Here is a 27,929-nt window from a genome sequence, read left to right as displayed (position 1 = left end):
GCTTTTTTGGTAACTTTGGAGAACGTATTCAGGTCCGCAATGTTAGGCGATCTTAGGCGAGCGTATTGGTGCCGTTGAATGCAAGTAAGTTGACGGCTTGATAAGTAGATGCCACTGTGCGCTATTTGTGTATCTCATGTAATATCAGGTTGTGCACAAGGTTGATCACAAGACAACACAATCTGCAATAACGATTTTTCTCTGCTTGTAATCAAGGCCATGGGTCTGATAATTAGGGTAAACACATAGGTAAAGGAATGCACTCGCTGTCAGGAGAAAATACAACTTGTGTTTATTTCAGGGGTCTAAGGTGTGGAGCTATTTTGAAGGCCATTTGTTGAAAGACTACCCCCGCAATATCAGCCAGGAGTTTCCTGGGATTCCCAATGACCTGGACGCAGCGGTTGAGTGTCATGAGGGCGAGTGTAAGGTGGACAGTGTCATATTCTTCAAGGGTGAGTGTATCCATAAAGGTGGAACTAAGCAGGCTGTCGGGGGGCAGACCTCCTATAGCTTGTCACAGGGTCGGGTTATATTATGATAGCCTGGTGCATTTAGCACAGGATTAATGTTATTGTTCTGCTGTGAAACATTACCCATCTACCTAATAAAGCAAAGAGTCTGTGGGTTCCTGATAGGGTTGGAACCTGTGGCCCTGTGGTGAATACAGATGTGGCACCAGCGAGCTGGCATATCTTGTATATACCTTGTCCTACACTGGTTTAGTTCATATCATCATATTATGTAAAGTCTTTATACATGGGCTCAGTTTTATACTGATTTAAGCTCTTGGCTGCCATTGACATCCAGATGACCCCTTCCAGTTCTATATCGCAGCTTCAGTTAGTGCTTTATCTGAAATGAGGTGACTCCTCTACACACACTGAGCACAGCTCAAACATTCCCTCACCCCCCTCCCACAACCCAACAGCAGATTAACACATTAAATGTCCCCCCACAACCCAACAGCAGATTAACACATTAAATGTTCTCTCACGTCCCCCCCCCACAACCCAACAGCAGATTAACACATTAAATGCCCCCTCCACAACCCAACAGCAGATTAACACATTAAATGTTCTCTCACGTCCCCCCCACAACCCAACAGCAGATTAACACATTAAATGTTCTCTCACGTCCCCCCCACAACCCAACAGCAGATTAACACATTAAATGCCCCCCCACAACCCAACAGCAGATTAACACATTAAATGTTCCCCCCCACAACCCAACAGCAAATTAACACATTAAATGTCCCCCCCACAACCCAACAGCAGATTAACACATTAAATGTCCCCCCCACAACCCAACAGCAGATTAACACATTAAATGTTCCCCCCCACAACCCAACAGCAAATTAACACATTAAATGTCCCCCCCACAACCCAACAGCAGATTAACACATTAAATGTCCCCCCCCCACAACCCAACAGCAAATTAACACATTAAATGTCCCCCCCACAACCCAACAGCAGATTAACACATTAAATGTCCCCCCCACAACCCAACAGCAGATTAACACATTAAATGTCCCCCCCACAACCCAACAGCAGATTAACACATTAAATGTCCCCCCCACAACCCAACAGCAGATTGACACATTAAATGCCCCCCCCCCCCACAACCCAACAGCAGATTAACACATTAAATGTCCCCCCCACAACCCAACAGCAGATTAACACATTAAATGCCCCCCCCCCACAACCCAACAGCAGATTAACACATTAAATGTCCCCCCCCCAACCCAACAGCAGATTAACACATTAAATGCCCCCCCCCCACAACCCAACAGCAGATTAACACATTAAATTCCCCCCCACAACCCAATAGCAGATTAACACATTAAATGTCCCCCCCAACCCAACAGCAGATTAACACATTAAATGTCCCCCCCCAACCCAACAGCAGATTAACACATTAAATGCCCCCCCCACAACCCAACAGCAGATTAACACATTAAATGCCCCCCCCACAACCCAACAGCAGATTAACACATTAAATGTCCCCCCCACAACCCCACAGCAGATTAACACATTAAATGCCCCCCCCCCCACAACCCAACAGCAGATTAACACATTAAATGCCCCCCACAACCCAACAGCAGATTAACACATTAAATGCCCCCCCCCACAACCCAACAGCAGATTAACACATTAAATGCCCCCCCACAACCCAACAGCAGATTAACACATTAAATGCCCCCCCCACAACCCAACAGCAGATTTACACATTAAATGCCCCCCACAACCCAACAGCAGATTAACACATTAAATGTCCCCCCCCACAACCCAACAGCAGATTAACACATTAAATGCCCCCCCACAACCCAACAGCAGATTAACACATTAAATGTCCCCCCCAACCCAACAGCAGATTAACACATTAAATGCCCCCCCCCACAACCCAACAGCAGATTAACACATTAAATGCCCCCCACAACCCAACAGCAGATTAACACATTAAATGTCTCCCCCCAACCCAACAGCAGATTAACACATTAAATGTCCCCCCCAACCCAACAGCAGATTAACACATTAAATGCCCCCCCACAACCCAACAGCAGATTAACACATTAAATGCCCCCCACAACCCAACAGCAGATTAACACATTAAATGTCCCCCCCACAACCCAACAGCAGATTAACACATTAAATGCCCCCCCCACAACCCAACAGCAGATTATCACATTAAATGCCCCCCACAACCCAACAGCAGATTAACACATTAAATGCCCCCCCCCACAACCCAACAGCAGATTAACACATTAAATGCCCCCCACAACCCAACAGCAGATTAACACATTAAATGCCCCCCCCCACAACCCAACAGCAGATTTACACATTATATGCCCCCCCCCCCCACAACCCAACAGCAGATTAACACATTAAATGCCCCCCCACAACCCAACAGCAGATTTACACATTAAATGCCCCCCCACACACACAACCCAACAGCAGATTAACACATTAAATGTTGTAGTTCTGTGTTACTGATATATGGATATGTCTATTGAAAAGCTGACTATATTTCTATCAACACAACATTTTAAAATTACAGGAAACCCCAAAAATTTTCTTTCATGATTTGGATAGAACATACAATTTTAAACAACTTTTTAATTTACTTCTATTATCGAATTTGCTTCATTCTCTTGTTATCCTTTTCTGAAGGAGCAGCATTGCACTACTGGCAGCTAGCTGACCACATCTAGTTAGCCAATCACAAGAGACAAATGTGTGCAGGCACCAATCAGCAGCTAGCTCCCACTAGTGTAGGATATGTGCATATTCTTTTTCAACAAGGGATACCAAGAGAACAATGCACATTTGAAAATAGAAGTGAATGTTAAGTGTCTTACAATTACATGCTCTATCTGAATCTGGCAAGTTTAATTTCCTAGATGGTAGCAGGCAGGGCCGTCATCAGGGGGTGACAGGGGTGACTCCTGTCAGGGGCCCAATGAGCCAGGGGGGCCCCATGAGGCAAGAACTAAAAAAAAAAAAAAAAAAATTTAATTTGGGCAGCCACCAGTGGGTACTACAGCAGAGTGCTAATTGAGCATGGGAAATGTTATTACAAGGAGTAAAGTATTAACATTTGAGAGGATTTCTTAGTGTGCCCTAAACCACTATGCACAGTGTGAGACAGACTTTGCACTTTGTACAGTGTGTGCCTGAGTCAGAGGGCAGATAACTTTCATTTGCAGAGGAGGTAGGACCTATTTAGCAAATGTTTTTTATTTCTTTGTGCAATATTGGATTGTAACTTCAGTGTGGTAGTAGTTGTTTGGTGGCGCTAGGGGTCCATAAGACACATTATTTTAGCAGCAGTGTATTTATGATTATTTGACAATGCTGTAGAAATTCTATATTTAAAACCATGCAGAAATGTTTCCTCCTCAATACACAAATGGTAGATGCCCTCATGGCAGATATGCATTTTATATATATATATATATATATATATATATATATATATATATATATATATATATATATATATACACATTCCAGTTTACTGCCCCTTTATACAAGGACTTTCCAGATGCAAGAAGGCATTTTATCTAAGATTTTTACATCTGCATAAAATGTTATACTCTCAGACTAAGATTGCTCAGTGTTTGAAATGAGACAGGTTAACTTAAACCTGTTCAGTTTATACTACAGCTGACTTAATTTTGAAATACATACCAACAAGCCTAAATCCTGCATTTAACCAGATCTAATGGTATGAGTACCACAGCTTATGGTCCCACCAAAACCATATAGAGTACAGCATTTTCAAAATCCATAAGTACAGCTGACAGCTGGGAAAATTTGTACACTATATTTGAAGTGGTGCTCTTGGTTGGGGAAAATGGGGAAAAAACAAACAAACATATGTCAACCTTTTAAAGGTATTTTTCTTCATCTAGCCATCTACCTAGCTCATTAATGTACAATTTTGCATTCACAGAATTATTTTTGTTTGCACATTTACAAATATGATTCTTTAAAAAGTGATCTCTTAATTTCTAAAAAATTATTTATCATGCATGTCACACACTGTTGATTTAGGGGATGCAAAGTGCATAAATGTTTCCTCCTGTGAGTGTTTCTGTGGGTGTCTGTGTTTATGTCTTTGTGCTTTGGTTTGTGTCTCTATGAGTGTGTATGTATTTTTTATCTGTGGGTCTCTCTGTGAGGGTGGGTGTGTATGTCTTTGTGCATTTTCTGTGGATGTCTGTGAGGCTGTGTGCATATGTCTTTGAGCTTTTTCTGTGGGTGTCTCTGTGAGGGTGTGTGTATGTTTGTCTTTGTGTATTTTCTCTGGATGCCTCTGTGAGGGTAGGTGTGTATGTCTGTGTTTTCTGTGGATGTCTCTGTGAGGGTGTGTGTTTTATGTGGGTGTCTCTGTGTGGGTGTGTGGATGTCTTTGTGTGTTTTCTGTGGATGTCTCAGTGAGAGTGTGTGTATGTATGTCTTTCTGTGTTTTTTATGTGGTTGTCTCTCTGTGTGTGTGTATGTCTTTGTGTGTTTTCTGTGGGTGTCTCTGTGTGTGTGTGTATGTCTTTGTGTGTTTTCTGTGGGTGTCTCTCTGTGTGTGTATGTCTTTGTGTGTTTTCTGAGGCTGTCTCTGTTGGTGTTTCCTTGGGTGTATGTGCAAGTTTGAGTTTGTGTGTGTGTGTCCATTGTCTGTAGGACATTTTGATCTTACTACTGATTATTCACATCTTTCTACAGACTTTGAGACTAACAAGACCTTTCCGGAAGTAACCAATCCACCATTTAACCTTTAATTTTTTGTTTAGTCATTTCAGGGCCCTTCCTTTCAGCCACTGCATGCTGTCATAATTTAGCTGGCATCTTCCTTTACAAAAAGATAATCAGAACTCCATATTTTGTTTTCTAAATCTCCTTTTTTTACAAAACTGTAGTTTACCTCATTACTTGTCAGGTCAATGTAAACAAGTGCTGAGTGTTTGGGTGTCTGTGTCTGAATGAGTTTCTTTGCGTGTCTGCTAGAGTGTCTGTATGTGAATCCTTATGTGTGAGTGTGTTTGTGTGTTTCAGTGTATGAGTGTGTCTGTGTGTTTGTATGTTACTTCCTTTACAACATTTCCAAGTTTAAATAGACAATTAAGAATAAAGTGCATATACGTTTTAGTCACTTGGTCAAAAATTGCACATGTCAAAGGAGGGGGGGGGGGGGGGCCTGATCAATGGTTGAGTCAGGGGCCCCAAAATTTCTTCTTCAGGTTCAGGAGAAACAGAATAGGTGGTGGATTCATAGAATTAACTTCCAATAGAGGCCGTTAACACGAGCTCTGGAAAATAATTAAATGGATATGAAACCCAAATATTTGGGTTTCATGTCCCTTTAATAAAAGCCTGGGACACATATAAGGCTAAGAAAACTGTAACATGTAATAGCTGACGTGTGATAGGTCAGACCTTTATGTTAAGCGCATCAGTATAAGACTCACTGTCCTGTCTTAGGTCCCACGGTGTACGTGTACAGCCCACAGGAAGAGCCACGGGTTAAGCAGCGGACCTGGACATCTCTGGGTCAGTGTTCTGCTGCCATTCGCTGGCTGGAGAGATATTACTGTTTTAACGGTATCAACTTCACTCGGTTTGACCCAGTGAGCGGCGAGCGCCTGTCACCCATACCACTGGACACAAGAGATTATTTTATCAGCTGTCCTGGAAGAGGTGAGATGTGCCGGGATACTGTGTATAGAGAGTGTGCTGAGATACTGTGTACAGAGAGTGTGCCGGGATACTGTTTATAGAGAGTGTGCTGAGATACTGTGTATAGAGAGTGTGCTGAGATACTGTGTATAGAGAGTGTGCTGGGATACTGTGTATAGAGAGTGTGCCGGGATACTGTGTATAGAGAGTGTGCTGGGATACTGTGTACAGAGAGTGTGCCGGGATACTGTGTACAGAGAGTGTGCTGGGATACTGTGTATAGAGAGTGTGCTGAGATACTGTGTATAGAGAGTGTGCCGGGATACTGTGTATAGAGAGTGTGCCGGGATACTGTGTATAGAGAGTGTGCTGGGATACTGTGTACAGAGAGTGTGCTGGGATACTGTGTATATAGAGTGTGCCGGGATACTGTGTATAGAGAGTGTGCTGAGATACTGTGTATAGAGAGTGTGCCGGGATACTGTGTATAGAGAGTGTGCCGGGATACTGTGTATAGAGAGTGTGCCGGGATACTGTGTATAGAGAGTGTGCTGGGATACTGTGTATAGAGAGTGTGCTGGGATACTGTGTATAGAGAGTGTGCTGGGATACTGTGTACAGAGAGTGTGCCGGGATACTGTGTACAGAGAGTGTGCTGAGATACTGTGTATAGAGAGTGTGCTGGGATACTGTGTATAGAGAGTGTGCTGAGATACTGTGTATAGAGAGTGTGCCGGGATACTGTGTATACAGAGTGTGCTGGGATACTGTGTATAGAGAGTGTGCCGGGATACTGTGTACAGAGAGTGTGCAAGGATACTGTGTATAGAGAGTGTGCTGGGATACTGTGTATAGAGAGTGTGCCGGGATACTGTGTATAGAGAGTGTGCTGAGATACTGAGTATAGAGAGTGTGCCGGGATACTGTGTATAGAGAGTGTGCAGGGATACTGTGTACAGAGAGTGTGCCGGGATACTGTGTACAGAGAGTGTGCAGGGATACTGTGTATAGAGAGTGTGCCGGGATACTGTGTACAGAGAGTGTGCAGGGATACTGTGTATAGAGAGTGTGCCGGGATACTGTGTATAGAGAGTGTGCTGGGATACTGTGTACATAGAGTGTGCAGGGATACTGTGTACAGAGAGTGTGCTGAGATACTGTGTATAGAGAGTGTGCAGGGATACTGTGTATAGAGAGTGTGCCGGGATACTGAGTATAGAGAGTGTGCCGGGATACTGTGTATAGAGAGTGTGCAGGGATACTGTGTACAGAGAGTGTGCTGGGATACTGTGTATAGAGAGTGTGCTGGGATACTGTGTATAGAGAGTGTGCTGGGATACTGTGTATAGAGAGTGTGCCGGGATACTGTGTATAGAGAGTGTGCTGGGATACTGTGTATAGAGAGTGTGCAGGGATACTGTGTACAGAGAGTGTGCCGGGATACTGTGTATAGAGAGTGTGTCGGGATACTGTGTACATAGAGTGTGCCGGGATACTGTGTACAGAGAGTGTGCCGGGATACTGTGTATAGAGAGTGTTACAGAAGCATTAGTTATTTTGTTGTGAAGAGCTTATTTCCCAGCAGCAATGCAAGAACCAGCCAAGCCAGCGCCTAAGAAGGGCTCCAAGAAAACCGTAACAAGTATCATTTCATAAAGAGTTAACTCTTTTTTTTCAGCTTTTAGAAACTATTGCCTAAATACACGTTTGCTGGCCTCAGCTCTAAGTTTAGTGATAACAAATCCCATTGTCTAATCACCTCCGGAGCCAGACTGCTAATTGATAAGATGAACTTGTAAACTTGTTATCTTAAGTACTGTAATCCTATTGTGGCCTGTCAAAGGACATTGCTCTCTATCTAAATGTGTGATGGGGGATTTTGTGCTTCCCCCCCCCCCCCCTGGGAGTGCCCTGTGTGCATGTAACCTTAATAAAAAGCAGGCTGGGCATCCCAGTCCTGAGTTCTTGTTTGACCCTCAATCGCAGTGTTGACTCGTTTTTGTGGGCAGAAGGGTATCCTAGCTGTACTGCAGCTAAGGGAGATTATTCTATATTTGCGAGACTCATATAGAATACTATGGAAAGCAGCTTCTCCCCTCTTTAGCAATAGGGATCCAGGCTACTAAGCGGTCCATCTCTCAGCGAGACTAAGGGTAACCGTAACATTTGGCGGCAGCGGCGGGATTTTCCTGGATTTCCTAGGAGAGGTACAGAACGGATGGAGAGCGCTTACGAAAAAATTGAAGCGTACAACCCTAAAGGATTTACTTGAAAGCAGAGGGGGGTACGCCAGCAACCGGCCGAGGAGAGAGCTGATCGCAGAATTGACCGAACTGGATCAGAGCTTCACAATGGCGGAAACACCGACCACGATTAGTGACGAAAAAACCAGGATTGTTCGGGAAAGGCTCTCATTATACGGGCCGAACCCCTCCATGGAATTGGTACAGCAGTTGATGGCGGAGGCGGACGAGGATATACGAGAGACTCGAGCCCACGAACTCAACCTAGCGAATGCACACCCCAATGCTGAAGCCCCGCAGGTAATCATCCCTGTCGAAAATGCTGGGAGGCCCAAGATACCCTATGCGGCATTTCAACCCTTCCTAGAGAGCGAGACAGGAATTGATGAATATTTGGCGGACTTCGAAAGGCAATGTGCCCTGCACCAGATTCCCAACAGAGAGTGGCCCACGATATTGTCTGGGAAACTATCCGGGCGAGCCCTGGAAGCCTTTCGTACTCTGGGTGCTGAGGAAGTGACACAGTATGAGCTAGTTAAGGAGACACTGTTGCGACGGTACGCTGTAACTCCGGACACGTATCGCCGACAGTTTCGGGGCATGAAAAAGAAGCCTAACGATACCCATATGGAATGGGTGCACCAAATGCGGAGAGCGGCAAATCACTGGCTGAGCGGAAGTAAAGCGGTGACTGGTGAGGAAATTTTACAATTGTTTCTCTTAGAACATTTTTATAATGGCATGGAACAGCAAGGGAAGGAATGGCTGCTAGACAGGCGGCCTTCTACCTTAGAAGAAGCAGCCAAATTGGCCGATGAACATTATGACTCCCGTCTTCACGAACCCATGAACTACCGAGCTCCAGCACGGGTCGAACCCAGAGAGGTTTACCGTGCACCCCCTCGTGCTGAATTTCGAGCCCCGGTGCCCACAGGGCCCGTCCGACACTCAGGACCACCCAATAACAGCTCTGAGCGTCCCAGACCGACTTGCCACCGATGCAAGCAACCAGGGCATTTCATGGCTAGCTGCCCCCTTAATACGCACCAGACACCCAGGAATTACAATTACCCCTCTGGGTCCTATCGTCCGGCCCGGGCCCTCTGTGTTAACCAAGAGGCCCCTATGGAGGGATATGTGGGGCCGCTTCACGAGGCGGACCCTGTATATGCTGCCTCAGATAACCGCCAGCACCATCGGCAGAAGGTATGGCTCGAGGGGCGATCTACCGAGGGATTGAGAGACACAGGAGCTACTATCACGCTGGTACAGAGTCATTTGGTGCCAGAGCACAAGCGATCCGGACAGACTGTGGCCGTTAGAGTGGCGGGGGGGGATGTGTACAAAATTCCAACAGCTCAAGTGCATCTTGATTGGGAAGCGGGAAAGGGGGCTGTGAACGTGGGCATAATGGATAATTTACCTGCCGAAGTACTACTGGGCAACGATTTGGGCCCCATGACTTCTGCCTATGCTCCAGTATGCAACAACGAGGCGGACCCAGTGACTACACGGGCCCAAGCCCGGACGGAGCTCACCAGTGCGGGAGACACAGGTAAGACCTACCCCGACCTTGCCTGACATGTTAGGCCCCATACCCTGGGACACCCCAGATGCTTTCGAGACAGAGTCTAAGACTGACCCGACCTTACAAAAGTACCGGGAACGAGCAGAGACCGGAGGGGGCGGGGCAGATAACGAAACATTCTTATGGGAAAAAGGGAAACTATACCGCTGGACAGAGAAAAGGGGACAGCGTAGGCGACAGCTGGTAGTGCCCCACAAATACCATCAAGAAATCCTCAAGATAGGCCACGACATCCCCTTAGCAGGCCACCTAGCCGTAACCCGTACCCTACACCGCATTACTCACACGTTCTTTTGGCCAGGGGTGCACGCTGACGTTAGAACTTACTGTAACACCTGCGATGTGTGTCAACGAGTAGGAAGGCGAGGCGATCACCCTAAAGCCCATCTAGTAAATATGCCCATTGTAGAGGAACCCTTCAGCCGGGTTGCTATTGACCTAGTGGGACCACTGGCTACCCCTAGTCCCTCCGGTAAGCGCTACATTCTTACCGTAGTGGACTACGCTACCAGGTACCCAGAGGCTGTCGCCCTATCCAACATACAAGCGGATACGGTAGCGAATGCACTAGTACAGGTGTTCTCCCGGGTAGGATTTCCAAAAGAAATCCTATCCGACCGAGGCACCCAATTTACAGCTGAATTGACCCAACAACTCTGGCAGGTTTGCAAAATTAACTCCCTCCTGAGCTCCCCATACCACCCCCAGATGAACGGGCTGTGTGAGAGGTTCAATGGGACCCTCAAGCAAATGCTCAAGACGTTCACTCAGGAATACAGAGACTGGGAACGCTTCCTGCCGCACCTCCTATTTGCTTATCGGGAGGTGCCCCAGGAAACGACAGGGTTCTCTCCCTTCGAGTTGCTCTACGGAAGAAAGGTACGGGGACCCCTAAACCTGATCCGGGAGCACTGGGAGGGAGAGATGGAGGCTGACGGTGTCCCCATTGTGCCATACGTGCTGGAACTCAGGGACCGAATGGAGCAATTAGCCAAATCCGTGCGGGCTAATCTCCAGTTGGCCCAGAGAAGACAGAAAGTATGGTACGATCGGGGGGCCCGAAAGAGAATCTTCACCATAGGACAAAAGGTGTTAGTACTTAAGCCGGTGAAGACAGACAAATTGCAGGCGTCCTGGCAGGGTCCCTACCAGATCGTAGAGAAAAGGGGAGACACCACTTATGTGATAGCTAGCTGCCATGACAACAATCTTAGAAAGACATTCCATGTAAACATGCTCAAGGAATATTTTGAGCGACCAGAGAACGTGACGGCCGTATGTTGTTCCCCTCAGGAAGACCCAGACAGTCTACCCATTCCAGACCTATTAGAAAAGAGTCTCCCCACAGGTATAGTGGCTCAGGTTCAGATAGGAGACCGACTTAGCCCCACTGAAAGGGAGCAGCTCAGCCAACTCCTCCAGTCCAAACACCTCACCTTCTCCCCGAAGCCAGGGTACACTACTTTAACCACCCACCAGGTAGATACTCCGGGACAACTCCCTTGCGCCAGGCTCCGTACCGAATCCCCGAAGCAGTTAGGACAGGAATGAAGAAGGAGATCGATGAGATGCTCCAGCTCAGGGTAATTGAGCCCTCCGATAGTCCCTGGGCCTCCCCAGTTGTCTTGGTGCCCAAGAAAGATGGGACCACCCGGTTCTGCGTAGACTATCGGAGGCTCAATGAAAAAACCGTGATGGACGCTTACCCTATGCCCAGGGTAGACGAGCTACTCGATCGTATAGCCAGGGGAAATTACCTGACCACTATTGACCTCTGCAAAGGTTACTGGCAGATTCCCCTGGCCCCGGAGGCTATCCCCAAGTCGGCATTCGTCACCCCATTCGGCTTATATCAGTTTAGGGTAATGCCGTTTGGGATGAAGAATGCCCCAGCTACATTCCAGCGCTTGGTGGATAGGCTCCTGGATGGCTTCCAGAGTTTTGCTTGCGCCTACCTGGACGACATAGCGATCCACAGTGAGTCCTGGGAGGACCACTTAGCTCATGTAGGAATGGTTCTGGATCAGATCCGGGCTGCTGGCCTGACTCTGAAGCCAGAAAAATGTCACTTTGGGATGGCCGAGGTACAGTACCTGGGTCACCGGGTGGGGTGTGGAAAGCAGCGACCAGAGCCGGCCAAGATAGAAGCTGTCGCCAATTGGCCCACCCCCATCACTAAGACTCAGGTCCTAGCCTTCCTGGGCACAGGCAGGGTACTATAGACGGTTCGTACCAGACTACAGCACACTTGCCAAACCCCTGACTGACTTGACCAAGAAGAACTTACCTCGACAGGTCCTGTGGTCTCCCCACTGTGAAACGGCTTTCCAGGCTCTCAAAAATGCTCTAATTAACGCTCCTGTCTTGGCGGCCCCAGCCCTTAACAAACGTTTTATCGTCCTTACAGATGCTTCCATGTTTGGGCTGGGAGCCGTCCTCAGCCAAGTAGGCGAAGATGGAGGGGAGCATCCAGTTGCCTACATCAGCCGGAAGCTCCTGCCCCGCGAAGTCAGATATGCAGCGGTCGAAAAGGAGTGTTTGGCTTTGGTGTGGGCATTAAAGAAATTGACTCCCTATTTATATGGTCAGGAGTTCACTCTGGTCACCGACCATAACCCGTTGGTGTGGCTGAACCGGGTCTCTGGAGATAACGGCAGGCTATTACGTTGGAGCTTATCGTTGCAACCCTTCAATTTCACCATTACTTACAGACCTGGGAAACAGAATGGCAACGCCGACGGGTTGTCCAGACAAACCGACCTCAGCCCCGCATAACCAGCGGTCTGGACAGCCTTAGTCTGCCCCGAAAAGGGGTCAGACCGTGTCTGCCAGAGTGTTCCACAGAAAGGGAGCACTGTTACAGAAGCATTAGTTATTTTGTTGTGAAGAGCTTATTTCCCAGCAGCAATGCCTGAACCAGCCAAGCCAGCGCCTAAGAAGGGCTCCAAGAAAACCGTAACAAGTATCATTTCATAAAGAGTTAACTCTTTTTTTTCAGCTTTTAGAAACTATTGCCTAAATACACGTTTGCTGGCCTCAGCTCTAAGTTTAGTGATAACAAATCCCATTGTCTAATCACCTCCGGAGCCAGACTGCTAATTGATAAGATGAACTTGTAAACTTGTTATCTTAAGTACTGTAATCCTATTGTGGCCTGTCAAAGGACAGTGCTCTCTATCTAAATGTGTGATGGGGGATTTTGTGCTTCCCCCCCCCCCCCCCGGGAGTGCCCTGTGTGCATGTAACCTTAATAAAAAGCAGGCTGGGCATCCCAGTCCTGAGTTCTTGTTTGACCCTCAATCGCAGCGTTGACTCGTTTTTGTGGGCAGAAGGGTATCCTAGCTGTACTGCAGCTAAGGGAGATTATTCTATATTTGCGAGACTCATATAGAATACTATGGAAAGCAGCTTCTCCCCTCTTTAGCAATAGGGATCCAGGCTACTAAGCGGTCCATCTCTCAGCGAGACTAAGGGTAACCGTAACAGAGAGTGTGCCGGGATACTGTGTATAGAGAGTGTGCTGGGATACTGTGTATAGAGAGTGTGCTGGCATACTGTGTATAGAGAGTGTGACGAGATACTGTGTACAGAGAGTGTGCTGGGATACTGTGTACAGAGAGTGTGCTGGGATACTGTGTACAGAGAGTGTGCCGGGATACTGTGTATAGAGAGTGTGCTGGGATACTGTGTACAGAGAGTGTGCCGGGATACTGTGTACAGAGAGTGTGCCAGGATACTGTATATAGAGAGTGTGCAGGGATACTGTGTACAGAGAGTGTGCCGGGATACTGTGTACAGAGAGTGTGACGGGATACTGTGTACAGAGAGTGTGCCAGGATACTGTATATAGAGAGTGTGCTGAGATACTGTGTATAGAGAGTGTGCCGGGATACTGTGTACAGAGAGTATGCCGGGATACTGTGTACAGAGAGTGTGCTGAGATACTGTGTACAGAGAGTGTGCCGGGATACTGTGTATAGAGAGTGTGCTGGGATACTTTGTATAGAGAGTGTGCCGAGATACTGAGTATAGAGAGTGTGCTGGGATACTGTGTATAGAGAGTGTGCTGGGATACTGTGTATAGAGAGTGTGCTGGGATACTGTGTACAGAGAGTGTGCCGGGATACTGTGTACAGAGAGTGTGCTGAGATACTGTGTACAGAGAGTGTGCAGGGATACTGTATACAGAGAGTGTGCCGGGATACTGTGTACAGAGAGTGTGCTGAGATACTGTGTACAGAGAGTGTGCTGGGATACTGTGTATAGAGAGTGTGCCGGGATACTGTGTACAGAGAGTGTGCCGGGATACTGTGTATAGAGAGTGTGCTGGGATACTGTGTATAGAGAGTGTGCCGGGATACTGTGTACAGAGAGTGTGCAGGGATACTGTGTACAGAGAGTGTGCAGGGATACTGTGTATAGAGAGTGTGCTGGGACACTGTGTATAGAGAGTGTGCAGGGATACTGTGTATAGAGAGTGTGCCGGGATACTGTGTATAGAGAGTGTGCTGAGATACTGTGTACAGAGAGTGTGCTGGGATACTGTGTATAGAGAGTGTGCCGGGATACTGTGTATAGAGAGTGTGCTGGGATACTGTGTACAGAGAGTGTGCTGAGATACTGTGTACAGAGAGTGTGCTGAGATACTGTGTATAGAGAGTGTGCTGAGATACTGTGTATAGAGAGTGTGCCGGGATACTGTGTATAGAGAGTGTGCTGGGATACTGTGTACAGAGAGTGTGCTGAGATACTGTGTACAGAGAGTGTGCTGAGATACTGTGTATAGAGAGTGTGCCGGGATACTGTGTACAGAGAGTGTGCTGGGATACTGTGTATAGAGAGTGTGCCGGGATATTGTGTATAGAGAGTGTGCCGGGATACTGTGTACAGAGAGTGTGCCGGGATACTGTGTACAGAGAGTGTGCTGGGATACTGTGTACAGAGAGTGTGCTGGGATACTGTGTATAGAGAGTGTGCCGGGATACTGTGTATAGAGAGTGTGCCGGGATACTGTGTATAGAGAGTGTGCCGGGATACTGTGTATAGAGAGTGTGCAGGGATACTGTGTATAGAGAGTGTGCTGAGATACTGTGTATAGAGAGTGTGCCGGGATACTGTGTACAGAGAGTGTGCTGGGATACTGTGTATAGAGAGTGTGCTGAGATACCGTGTATAGAGAGTGTGCCGGGATACTGTGTATAGAGAGTGTGCTGGGATACTGTGTACAGAGAGTGTGCCAGGATACTGTGTACAGAGAGTGTGCTGGGATACTGTGTACAGAGAGTGTGCTGGGATACTGTGTATAGAGAGTGTGCCGGGATACTGTGTATAGAGAGTGTGCCGGGATACTGTGTATAGAGAGTGTGCCGGGATACTGTGTATAGAGAGTGTGCAGGGATACTGTGTATAGAGAGTGTGCAGGGATACTGTGTATAGAGAGTGTGCCGGGATACTGTGTACAGAGAGTGTGCTGGGATACTGTGTATAGAGAGTGTGCCGGGATACTGTGTATAGAGAGTGTGCCGGGATACTGTGTAAAGAGAGTGTGCAGGGATACTGTGTACAGAGAGTGTGTCGGGATACTGTGTACAGAGAGTGTGCTGGGATACTGTGTATAGAGAGTGTGCTGGGATACTGTGTATAGAGAGTGTGCCGGGATACTGTGTATAGAGAGTGTGCTGGGATACTGTGTATAGAGAGTGTGCTGGGATACTGTGTATAGAGAGTGTGCCGGGATACTGTGTACAGAGAGTGTGCTGGGATACTGTGTATAGAGAGTGTGCAGGGATACTGTGTACAGAGAGTGTGCTGGGATACTGTGTACAGAGAGTGTGCTGGGATACTGTGTATAGAGAGTGTGCTGAGATACTGTGTACAGAGAGTGTGCTGGGATACTGTGTATATAGAGTGTGCCGGGATACTGTGTATAGAGAGTGTGCTGAGATACTGTGTACAGAGAGTGTGTCGGGATACTGTGTACAGAGAGTGTGCCGGGATACTGTGTATAGAGAGTGTGCAGGGATACTGTGTATAGAGAGTGTGCTGGGATACTGTGTACAGAGAGTGTGCCGGGATACTGTGTATAGAGAGTGTGCTGGGATACTGTGTATAGAGAGTGTGCCGGGATACTGTGTATAGAGAGTGTGCTGGGATACTGTGTACAGAGAGTGTGCTGGGATACTGTGTATAGAGAGTGTGCCGGGATACTGTGTACAGAGAGTGTGCTGGGATACTGTGTATAGAGAGTGTGCTGGGATACTGTGTATAGAGAGTGTGCCGGGATACTGTGTACAGAGAGTGTGCAGGGATACTGTGTATAGAGAGTGTGCTGGGATACTGTGTACAGAGAGTGTGCTGGGATACTGTGTATAGAGAGTGTGCTGAGATACTGTGTATAGAGAGTGTGCCGGGATACTGTGTACAGAGAGTGTGCCGGGATACTGTGTATAGAGAGTGTGCTGAGATACTGTGTATAGAGAGTGTGCTGGGATACTGTGTACAGAGAGTGTGCTGAGATACTGTGTATAGAGAGTGTGCTGGGATACTGTGTACAGAGAGTGTGCCGGGATACTGTGTATAGAGAGTGTGCTGAGATACTGTGTATAGAGAGTGTGCCGGGATACTGTGTATAGAGAGTGTGCTGGGATACTGTGTATAGAGAGTGTGCTGGGATACTGTGTACAGAGAGTGTGCTGGGATACTGTGTATAGAGAGTGTGCCGGGATACTGTGTACAGAGAGTGTGCGGGATACTGTGTATAGAGAGTGTGCTGGGATACTGTGTATAGAGAGTGTGCCGGGATACTGTGTACAGAGAGTGTGCAGGGATACTGTGTACAGAGAGTGTGCAGGGATACTGTGTATAGAGAGTGTGCTGGGATACTGTGTATAGAGAGTGTGCAGGGATACTGTGTATAGAGAGTGTGCCGGGATACTGTGTATAGAGAGTGTGCTGAGATACTGTGTACAGAGAGTGTGCTGGGATACTGTGTACAGAGAGTGTGCTGGGATACTGTGTCAGTGGCGTAGCGTGGGGGGGGCCACAGGGGCGGTTGCCCCGGGCGCAAAATTCTGAGGGGCGCAAAATGCTTGGCTCCCAGCCTCCCCAGTCCCCACCATATCAAGACAGTAGACAGTCACAGTCCCACTCCCAGCGGCGCTACAAGGAGGCTAAAAAATCTGACAGGCGCCTGCGCCCATCCGTTCTGTCTCTCAAGTGAACTGTCTACTACTCTGAAGTCAAGACGTGCTGCGTAATGATTTAATTATCATAATTTTATGAGTGTAATCCTATCCGACCGTTACCTGCTGCTAGACTAGTGTTTACGCCACTAGTTAGCATGGTCCACTCCCACTCCCAGCGCACATGTCAGGAGGGAGGAAGAAGTCAAAGCAGCAGAGCCAGAGTGGAGTCAGACTGACTAGCACGCCGCGCCCGCAATGATAAGGTAAGTAGTGTCAACAGAATTTACCAAACTCATCACCAGGTCCGTATCAGAACCAGACCACCAGTGCCACTGCCAGCCAGAATTATAATTAAATTATTATAGCCCCTGTTTTTGCCTGGGCCCTGGGGAATAGGGATTGGAAATGGCAACTCACGCAAAATGCAGCTTAGCCTCTACCGTTACCCACGTGACGTCGCAGGGCCAGCCAGCCAAGTTCCAAAGGACCCAGAGTCACTCTGAGCCAGCCAGCCAAATTCCAACTTCCAAAGGACCCAGAGTCTGAGCCAGCCAGCATGCCAGAGTGTGAGAGTGATCTATGCTGCTTTAAAGTGAAAGCTGGTTATTTTATTTCAAATTCATTTTTAACCTGGGTAAAATAAAACATACAAGATGTAGATGATCTACATCTTGTATGTTTTACCCAGGTTAAAAATGAATTTAAAAAAAATAACTGGCTTTCACTTTAAAAGCAGCATAGATCACACTCTGGCATGCTGGCTCACATGTATTTTAAAAATGAAATCCCATGTTTAAATATTAAACCATAAAAAATGTAATTGTTATATAATGTACTTACTTAATGTATATAATAAAGTAATGGCCTGCAACCATATTGAATCCTAATTTTTAAGGATGAATGTAGAGTTTAGAATTATATATATATATATATATATATATATATATATATATATATAGTATATATTTTTGTTGTTAAAATAAAGCTTTGTTTGTTTTAAAACAAAAACCTGTCTCCTAAGTTGTTGAGCTGTCTCCTAGATTCAAAGCAAATTTGCCAATCCCTACTGTACTGGTGGAAGAGACTCAGTCAGTGCTAATGGATTAGGGGGGTGCAATTCTTGCCTTGCCCTGGGCGCTGAGAAGCCACGCTACGCCACTGTACTGTGTACAGAGAGTGTGCCGGGATACTGTGTACAGAGAGTGTGCCGGGATACTGTGTACAGAGAGTGTGCCGGGATACTGTGTACAGAGAGTGTGCTGGGATACTGTGTATAGAGAGTGTGCTGGGATACTGTGAACAGAGAGTGTGCAGGGATACTGTGTATAGAGAGTGTGCTGGGATACTGTGTATAGAGAGTGTGCTGGGATACTGTGTATAGAGAGTGTGCCGGGATACTGTGTATAGAGAGTGTGCTGAGATACTGTGTATAGAGAGTGTGCCGGGATACTGTGTATAGAGAGTGTGCTGAGATACTGTGTATAGAGAGTGTGCTGGGATACTGTGTACAGAGAGTGTGCTGAGATACTGTGTACAGAGAGTGTGCCGGGATACTGTGTATAGAGAGTGTGCAGGGATACTGTGTACAGAGAGTGTGCCGGGATACTGTGTATAGAGAGTGTGCCGGGATACTGTGTACAGAGAGTGTGCTGGGATACTGTGTATAGAGAGTGTGCTGGGATACTGTGTATAGAGAGTGTGCCGGGATACTGTGTATAGAGAGTGTGCTGGGATACTGTGTATAGAGAGTGTGCCGGGATACTGTGTACAGAGAGTGTGCCGGGATACTGTGTACAGAGAGTGTGCTGAGATACTGTGTATAGAGAGTGTGCTGGGATACTGTGTACAGAGAGTGTGCTGAGATACTGTGTATAGAGAGTGTGCTGGGATACTGTGTACAGAGAGTGTGCCGGGATACTGTGTATAGAGAGTGTGCTGAGATACTGTGTTTAGAGAGTGTGCCGGGATACTGTGTATAGAGAGTGTGCTGGGATACTGTGTATAGAGAGTGTGCTGGGATACTGTGTACAGAGAGTGTGCTGGGATACTGTGTATAGAGAGTGTGCTGGGATACTGTGTATAGAGAGTGTGCTGGGATACTGTGTATAGAGAGTGCCGGGATACTGTGTACAGAGAGTGTGCCGGGATACTGTGTATAGAGAGTGTGCTGGGATACTGTGTATAGAGAGTGTGCCGGGATACTGTGTACAGAGAGTGTGCAGGGATACTGTGTACAGAGAGTGTGCAGGGATACTGTGTATAGAGAGTGTGCTGGGACACTGTGTATAGAGAGTGTGCAGGGATACTGTGTATAGAGAGTGTGCCGGGATACTGTGTATAGAGAGTGTGCTGAGATACTGTGTACAGAGAGTGTGCTGGGATACTGTGTACAGAGAGTGTGCTGGGATACTGTGTATAGAGAGTGTGCAGGGATACTGTGTATAGAGAGTGTGCTGGGATACTGTGTACAGAGAGTGTGCCGGGATACTGTGTATAGAGAGTGTGCTGAGATACTGTGTATAGAGAGTGTGCCGGGATACTGTGTATAGAGAGTGTGCTGAAATACTGTGTACAGAGAGTGTGCTGAGATACTGTGTACAGAGAGTGTGCTGAGATACTGTGTATAGAGAGTGTGCCGGGATACTGTGTACAGAGAGTGTGCTGGGATACTGTGTATAGAGAGTGTGCCGGGATACTGTGTATAGAGAGTGTGCCGGGATACTGTGTACAGAGAGTGTGCCGGGATACTGTGTACAGAGAGTGTTCTGGGATACTGTGTACAGAGAGAGTGCTGGGATACTGTGTATAGAGAGTGTGCTGGGATACTGTGTATAGAGAGTGTGCAGGGATACTGTGTATAGAGAGTGTGCCGGGATACTGTGTATAGAGAGTGTGCTGGGATACTGTGTATAGAGAGTGTGCAGGGATACTGTGTACAGAGAGTGTGCTGGGATACTGTGTATAGAGAGTGTGCCGGGATACTGTGTATAGAGAGTGTGCCGGGATACTGTGTATAGAGAGTGTGCCGGGATACTGTGTATAGAGAGTGTGCAGGGATACTGTGTATAGAGAGTGTGCTGAGATACTGTGTATAGAGAGTGTGCCGGGATACTGTGCACAGAGAGTGTGCTGGGATACTGTGTATAGAGAGTGTGCTGAGATACTGTGTATAGAGAGTGTGCCGGGATACTGTGTATAGAGAGTGTGCTGGGATACTGTGTACAGAGAGTGTGCCAGGATACTGTGTACAGAGAGTGTGCTGGGATACTGTGTACAGAGAGTGTGCTGAGATACTGTGTATAGAGAGTGTGCCGGGATACTGTGTACAGAGAGTGTGCTGGGATACTGTGTATAGAGAGTGTGCCGGGATACTGTGTATAGAGAGTGTGCCGGGATACTGTGTATAGAGAGTGTGCCGGGATACTGTGTATAGAGAGTGTGCAGGGATACTGTGTATAGAGAGTGTGCTGAGATACTGTGTATAGAGAGTGTGCCGGGATACTGTGTACAGAGAGTTTGCTGGGATACTGTGTATAGAGAGTGTGCTGAGATACTGTGTATAGAGAGTGTGCCGGGATACTGTGTATAGAGAGTGTGCTGGGATACTGTGTACAGAGAGTGTGCCAGGATACTGTGTACAGAGAGTGTGCTGGGATACTGTGTACAGAGAGTGTGCTGGGATACTGTGTATAGAGAGTGTGCCGGGATACTGTGTATAGAGAGTGTGCCGGGATACTGTGTATAGAGAGTGTGCCGGGATACTGTGTATAGAGAGTGTGCAGGGATACTGTGTATAGAGAGTGTGCAGGGATACTGTGTATAGAGAGTGTGCCGGGATACTGTGTACAGAGAGTGTGCTGGGATACTGTGTATAGAGAGTGTGCCGGGATACTGTGTACAGAGAGTGTGCCGGGATACTGTGTATAGAGAGTGTGCCGGGATACTGTGTATAGAGAGTGTGCAGGGATACTGTGTACAGAGAGTGTGTCGGGATACTGTGTACAGAGAGTGTGCTGGGATACTGTGTATAGAGAGTGTGCTGAGATACTGTGTATAGAGAGTGTGCCGGGATACTGTGTATAGATAGTGTGCTGAGATACTGTGTACAGAGAGTGTGCTGGGATACTGTGTACAGAGAGTGTGCAGGGATACTGTGTATAGAGAGTGTGCTGGGATACTGTGTACAGAGAGTGTGCTGGGATACTGTGTATAGAGAGTGTGCTGGGATACTGTGTACAGAGAGTGTGCTGGGATACTGTGTACAGAGAGTGTGCCGGGATACTGTGTACAGAGAGTGTGCCGGGATACTGTGTAAAGAGAGTGTGCCGGGATACTGTGTACAGAGAGTGTGCAGGGATTCTGTGTATAGAGAGTGTGCCGGGATACTGTGTATAGAGAGTGTGCCGGGATACTGTGTACAGAGAGTGTGCTGGGATACTGTGTATAAAGAGTGTGCTGGGATACTGTGTATAAAGAGTGTGCTGGGATACTGTGTATAAAGAGTGTGCTGGGATACTGTGTATAGAGAGTGTGCCGGGATACTGTGTACAGAGAGTGTGCCGGGATACTGTGTATAGAGAGTGTGCTGGGATACTGTGTATAGAGAGTGTGCAGGGATACTGTGTATAGAGAGTGTGCAGGGATACTGTGTACAGAGAGTGTGCTGGGATACTGTGTATAGAGAGTGTGCTGGGATACTGTGTACAGAGAGTGTGCCGGGATACTGTGTATAGAGAGTGTGCTGAGATACTGTGTATAGAGAGTGTGCTGGGATACTGTGTATAGAGAGTGTGCCAGGATACTGTGTACAGAGAGTGTGCCGGGATACTGTGTATAGAGAGTGTGCTGAGATACTGTGTATAGAGAGTGTGCTGAGATACTGTGTACAGAGAGTGTGCTGGGATACTGTGTATAGAGAGTGTGCTGGGATACTGTGTATAGAGAGTGTGCCGGGATACTGTGTATAGAGAGTGTGCTGGGATACTGTGTATAGAGAGTGTGTCGGGATACTGTGTACAGAGAGTGTGCCGGGATACTGTGTACAGAGAGTGTGCTGAGATACTGTGTATAGAGAGTGTGCCGGGATACTGTGTACAGAGAGTGTGCTGGGATACTGTGTACAGAGAGTGTGCTGGGATACTGTGTATAGAGAGTGTGCTGGGATACTGTGTACAGAGAGTGTGCCGGGATACTGTGTACAGAGAGTGTGCTGAGATACTGTGTATAGAGAGTGTGCTGGGATACTGTGTACAGAGAGTGTGCCGGGATACTGTGTACAGAGAGTGTGCTGAGATACTGTGTACAGAGAGTGTGCTGGGATACTGTGTATAGAGAGTGTGCCGGGATACTGTGTACAGAGAGTGTGCCGGGATACTGTGTACAGAGAGTGTGCTGAGATACTGTGTATAGAGAGTGTGCTGGGATACTGTGTATAGAGAGTGTGCCGGGATACTGTGTATAGAGAGTGTGCTGAGATACTGTGTATAGAGAGTGTGCTGGGATACTGTGTATAGAGAGTGTGCTGGGATACTGTGTACAGAGAGTGTGCTGGGATACTGTGTACAGAGAGTGTGCCGGGATACTGTGTATATAGAGTGTGCCGGGATACTGTGTATAGGGAGTGTGCTGAGATACTGTGTACAGAGAGTGTGCTGGGATACTGTGTATAGAGAGTGTGCCGGGATACTGTGTACAGAGAGTGTGCTGGGATACTGTGTATAGAGAGTGTGCTGGGATACTGTGTACAGAGAGTGTGCTGGGATACTGTGTACAGAGAGTGTGCTGGGATACTGTGTATATAGAGTGTGCCGGGATACTGTGTATAGAGAGTGTGCTGAGATACTGTGTACAGAGAGTGTGCTGGGATACTGTGTATAGAGAGTGTGCTGGGATACTGTGTACAGAGAGTGTGCAGGGATACTGTGTATAGAGAGTGTGCTGAGATACTGTGTATATAGAGTGTGCCGGGATACTGTGTATAGAGAGTGTGCTGGGATACTGTGTACAGAGAGTGTGCTGGGATACTGTGTATAGAGAGTGTGCTGAGATACTGTGTATAGAGAGTGTGCTGGGATACTGTGTACAGAGAGTGTGCTGGGATACTGTGTATAGAGAGTGTGCAGGGATACTGTGTATAGAGAGTGTGCTGGGATACTGTGTACAGAGAGTGTGCTGGGATACTGTGTATAGAGAGTGTGCTAGGATACTGTGTATAGAGAGTGTGCTGAGATACTGTGTACAGAGAGTGTGCTGGGATACTGTGTACAGAGAGTGTGCTGGGATACTGTGTATAGAGAGTGTGCCGGGATACTGTGTACAGAGAGTGTGCAGGGATACTGTGTATAGAGAGTGTGCCGGGATACTGTGTATAGAGAGTGTGCTGAGATACTGTGTATAGAGAGTGTGCTGAGATACTGTGTATAGAGAGTGTGCTGGGATACTGTGTATAGAGAGTGTGCCGGGATACTGTGTACATAGAGTGTGCCGGGATACTGTGTACAGAGAGTGTGCCGGGATACTGTGTATAGAGAGTGTGCAGGGATACTGTGTATAGAGAGTGTGCCGGGATACTGTGTATAGAGAGTGTGCTGGGATACTGTGTACAGAGAGTGTGCTGAGATACTGTGTATAGAGAGTGTGCTGAGATACTGTGTATAGAGAGTGTGCTGAGATACTGTGTATAGAGAGTGTGTCGGGATACTGTGTACAGAGAGTGTGCCGGGATACTGTGTATAGAGAGTGTGCCGGGATACTGTGTATAGAGAGTGTGCCGGGATACTGTGTACAGAGAGTGTGCTGGGATACTGTGTATAGAGAGTGTGTCGGGATACTGTGTACAGAGAGTGTGCCGGGATACTGTGTATAGAGAGTGTGCTGGGATACTGTGTATAGAGAGTGTGCCGGGATACTGTGTATAGAGAGTGTGCTGGGATACTGTGTACAGAGAGTGTGCTGGGATACTGTGTACAGAGAGTGTGCTGGGATACTGTGTATAGAGAGTGTGCTGAGATACTGTGTATAGAGAGTGTGCCGGGATACTGTGTATAGAGAGTGTGCCGGGATACTGTGTATAGAGAGTGTGCTGAGATACTGTGTACAGAGAGTGTGCTGGGATACTGTGTATAGAGAGTGTGCCGGGATACTGTGTATAGAGAGTGTGCCGGGATACTGTGTACAGAGAGTGTGCCGGGATACTGTGTATAGAGAGTGTGCCGGGATACTGTGTACAGAGAGTGTGCCGGGATACTGTGTATAGAGAGTGTGCCGGGATACTGTGTACAGAGAGTGTGCTGGGATACTGTGTACAGAGAGTGTGCTGGGATACTGTGTATAGAGAGTGTGCCGGGATACTGTGTATAGAGAGTGTGCTGGGATACTGTGTACAGAGAGTGTGCTGGGATACTGTGTATAGAGAGTGTGCCGGGATACTGTGTACAGAGAGTGTGCCGGGATACTGTGTATAGAGAGTGTGCCGGGATACTGTGTACAGAGAGTGTGCTGGGATACTGTGTACAGAGAGTGTGCTGGGATACTGTGTATAGAGAGTGTGCTGGGATACTGTGTATAGAGAGTGTGCTGGGATACTGTGTATAGAGAGTGTGCTGGGATACTGTGTATAGAGAGTGTGCTGGGATACTGTGCATAGAGAGTGTGCTGGGATACTGTGTATAGAGAGTGTGCCAGGATACTGTGTATAGAGAGATACTGTGTATAGAGTGTGTGCTGGGATACTGTGTATAGAGAGTGTGCTGGGATACTGTGTATAGAGAGTGTGCCGGGATACTGTGTATAGAGAGTGTGCTGAGATACTGTGTACAGAGAGTGTGCCGGGATACTGTGTATAGAGAGTGTGCCGGGATACTGTATATAGAGAGTGTGCAGGGATACTGTGTACAGAGAGTGTGCCGGGATACTGTATATAGAGAGTGTGCAGGGATACTGTGTACAGAGAGTGTGCTGGGATACTGAGTATAGAGAGTGTGCCGGGATACTGTGTACAGAGAGTGTGCTGGGATACTGTGTATAGAGAGTGTGCCGGGATACTGTGTACAGAGAGTGTGTCGGGATACTGTGTACAGAGAGTGTGTCGGGATACTGTGTACAGAGAGTGTGCCGGGATACTGTGTACAGAGAGTGTGTCGGGATACTGTGTACAGAGAGTGTGCCGGGATACTGTGTACAGAGAGTGTGCTGGGATACTGTGTATAGAGAGTGTGCCGGGATACTGTGTACAGAGAGTGTGCCGGGATACTGTGTACAGAGAGTGTGCTGGGATACTGTGTACAGAGAGTGTGCCGGGATACTGTGTATAGAGAGTGTGCCGGGATACTGTGTATAGAGAGTGTGCCGGGATACTGTGTACAGAGAGTGTGCCGGGATACTGTGTATAGAGAGTGTGCCGGGATACTGTGTATAGAGAGTGTGCTGGGATACTGTGTACAGAGAGTGTGCCGGGATACTGTGTATAGAGAGTGTGCTGGGATACTGTGTACAGAGAGTGTGCCTGGATACTGTGTATAGAGAGTGTGCCGAGATACTGTGTATAGAGAGTGTGCTGAGATACTGTGTATAGAGAGTGTGCTGGGATACTGTGTACAGAGAGTGTGCCAGGATACTGTGTATAGAGAGTGTGCCGAGATACTGTGTATAGAGAGTGTGCTGAGATACTGTGTATAGAGAGTGTGCTGGGATACTGTGTATAGAGAGTGTGCTGGGATACTGTGTACAGAGAGTGTGCTGGGATACTGTGTACAGAGAGTGTGCCGGGATACTGTGTATAGAGAGTGTGCCGGGATACTGTGTATAGAGAGTGTGCTGGGATACTGTGTACAGAGAGTGTGCAGGGATACTGTGTATAGAGAGTGTGCCGGGATACTGTGTACAGAGAGTGTGCTGGGATACTGTGTATAGAGAGTGTGCAGGGATACTGTGTATAGAGAGTGTGCCGGGATACTGTGTATAGAGAGTGTGCTGGGATACTGTGTACAGAGAGTGTGCTGGGATACTGTGTATAGAGAGTGTGCCGGGATACTGTGTATAGAGAGTGTGCCGGGATACTGTGTACAGAGAGTGTGCTGGGATACTGTGTATAGAGAGTGTGCTGAGATACTGTGTACAGAGAGTGTGCCGGGATACTGTGTATAGAGAGTGTGCAGGGATACTGTGTACAGAGAGTGTGCTGGGATACTGTGTATAGAGAGTGTGCCGGGATACTGTGTACAGAGAGTGTGCCGGGATACTGTGTATAGAGAGTGTGCTGGGATACTGTGTATAGAGAGTGTGCTGGGATACTGTGTATAGAGAGTGTGCCGGGATACTGTGTATAGAGAGTGTGCTGAGATACTGTGTACAGAGAGTGTGCTGGGATACTGTGTATATAGAGTGTGCTGGGATACTGTGTATAGAGAGTGTGCCGGGATACTGTGTACAGAGAGTGTGCCGGGATACTGTGTATAGAGAGTGTGCTGGGATACTGTGTATAGAGAGTGTGCCGGGATACTGTGTATAGAGAGTGTGCAGGGATACTGTGTACAGAGAGTGTGCTGGGATACTGTGTATAGAGAGTGTGCCGGGATACTGTGTACAGAGAGTGTGCCGGGATACTGTGTACAGAGAGTGTGCCGGGATACTGTGTATAGAGAGTGTGCTGGATACTGTGTACAGAGAGTGTTGCTTGATACTGTGTATAGAGAGTGTGCCGGGATACTGTGTATAGAGAGTGTGCTGGGATACTGTGTACAGAGAGTGTGCTGGGATACTGTGTACAGAGAGTGTGCCGGGATACTGTGTATAGAGAGTGTGCCGGGATACTGTGTATAGAGAGTGTGCTGGGATACTGTGTATAGAGAGTGTGCAGGGATACTGTGTATAGAGAGTGTGCCGGGATACTGTGTATAGAGAGTGTGCCGGGATACTGTGTATAGAGAGTGTGCTGGGATACTGTGTACAGAGAGTGTGCAGGGATACTGTGTACAGAGAGTGTGCCGGGATACTGTGTATAGAGAGTGTGCCGGGATACTGTGTACAGAGAGTGTGCTGGGATACTGTGTATAGAGAGTGTGCTGGGATACTGTGTATAGAGAGTGTGCTGGGATACTGTGTATAGAGAGTGTGCTGGGATACTGTGTATAGAGAGTGTGCTGGGATACTGTGTATAGAGAGTGTGCTGGGATACTGTGTATAGAGAGTGTGCTGGGATACTGTGTATAGAGAGTGTGCTGGGATACTGTGTATAGAGAGTGTGCTGGGATACTGTGTATAGAGAGTGTGCTGGGATACTGTGTATAGAGAGTGTGCAGGGATACTGTGTATAGAGAGTGTGCTGGGATACTGTGTACAGAGAGTGTGCTGGGATACTGTGTATAGAGAGTGTGCCGGGATACTGTGTATAGAGAGTGTGCCGGGATACTGTGTATAGAGAGTGTGCTGAGATACTGTGTATAGAGAGTGTGCTGGGATACTGTGTATAGAGAGTGTGCAGGGATACTGTGTATAGAGAGTGTGCCCGGGACTACTGTGTTAGAGAGTGTGCTGGGATACTGTGTACAGAGAGTGTGCGGGATACTGTGTACAGAGAGTGTGCTGGGATACTGTGTACAGAGAGTGTGCTGGGATACTGTGTACAGAGAGTGTGCTGGGATACTGTGTATAGAGAGTGTGCTGAGATACTGTGTATAGAGAGTGTGCTGGGATACTGTGTACAGAGAGTGTGCCGGGATACTGTGTACAGAGAGTGTGCTGT

General features: G+C 47.5%; 1 protein-coding gene across 1 annotated transcript in view; it reads left to right on the top strand.

The window, feature by feature from the left end:
• HPX (hemopexin) overlaps positions 1–27,929 on the top strand; it is a gene marked incomplete in the record, with an annotated part of 182,505 nt that overhangs the window by 112,827 nt on the left and 41,749 nt on the right. Inside the window, 2 exon segments of the mRNA XM_053708845.1 lie at positions 302–455; positions 5,979–6,194. Of these exon segments, the coding sequence (XP_053564820.1) occupies positions 302–455; positions 5,979–6,194 (370 nt within the window).

Source organism: Bombina bombina, chromosome 3 (genome assembly GCF_027579735.1).
Source record: "Bombina bombina isolate aBomBom1 chromosome 3, aBomBom1.pri, whole genome shotgun sequence".
NCBI classification, from domain to species: Eukaryota; Metazoa; Chordata; class Amphibia; order Anura; family Bombinatoridae; genus Bombina; species Bombina bombina.
This window is presented reverse-complemented; position numbering and strand designations above follow the sequence as displayed.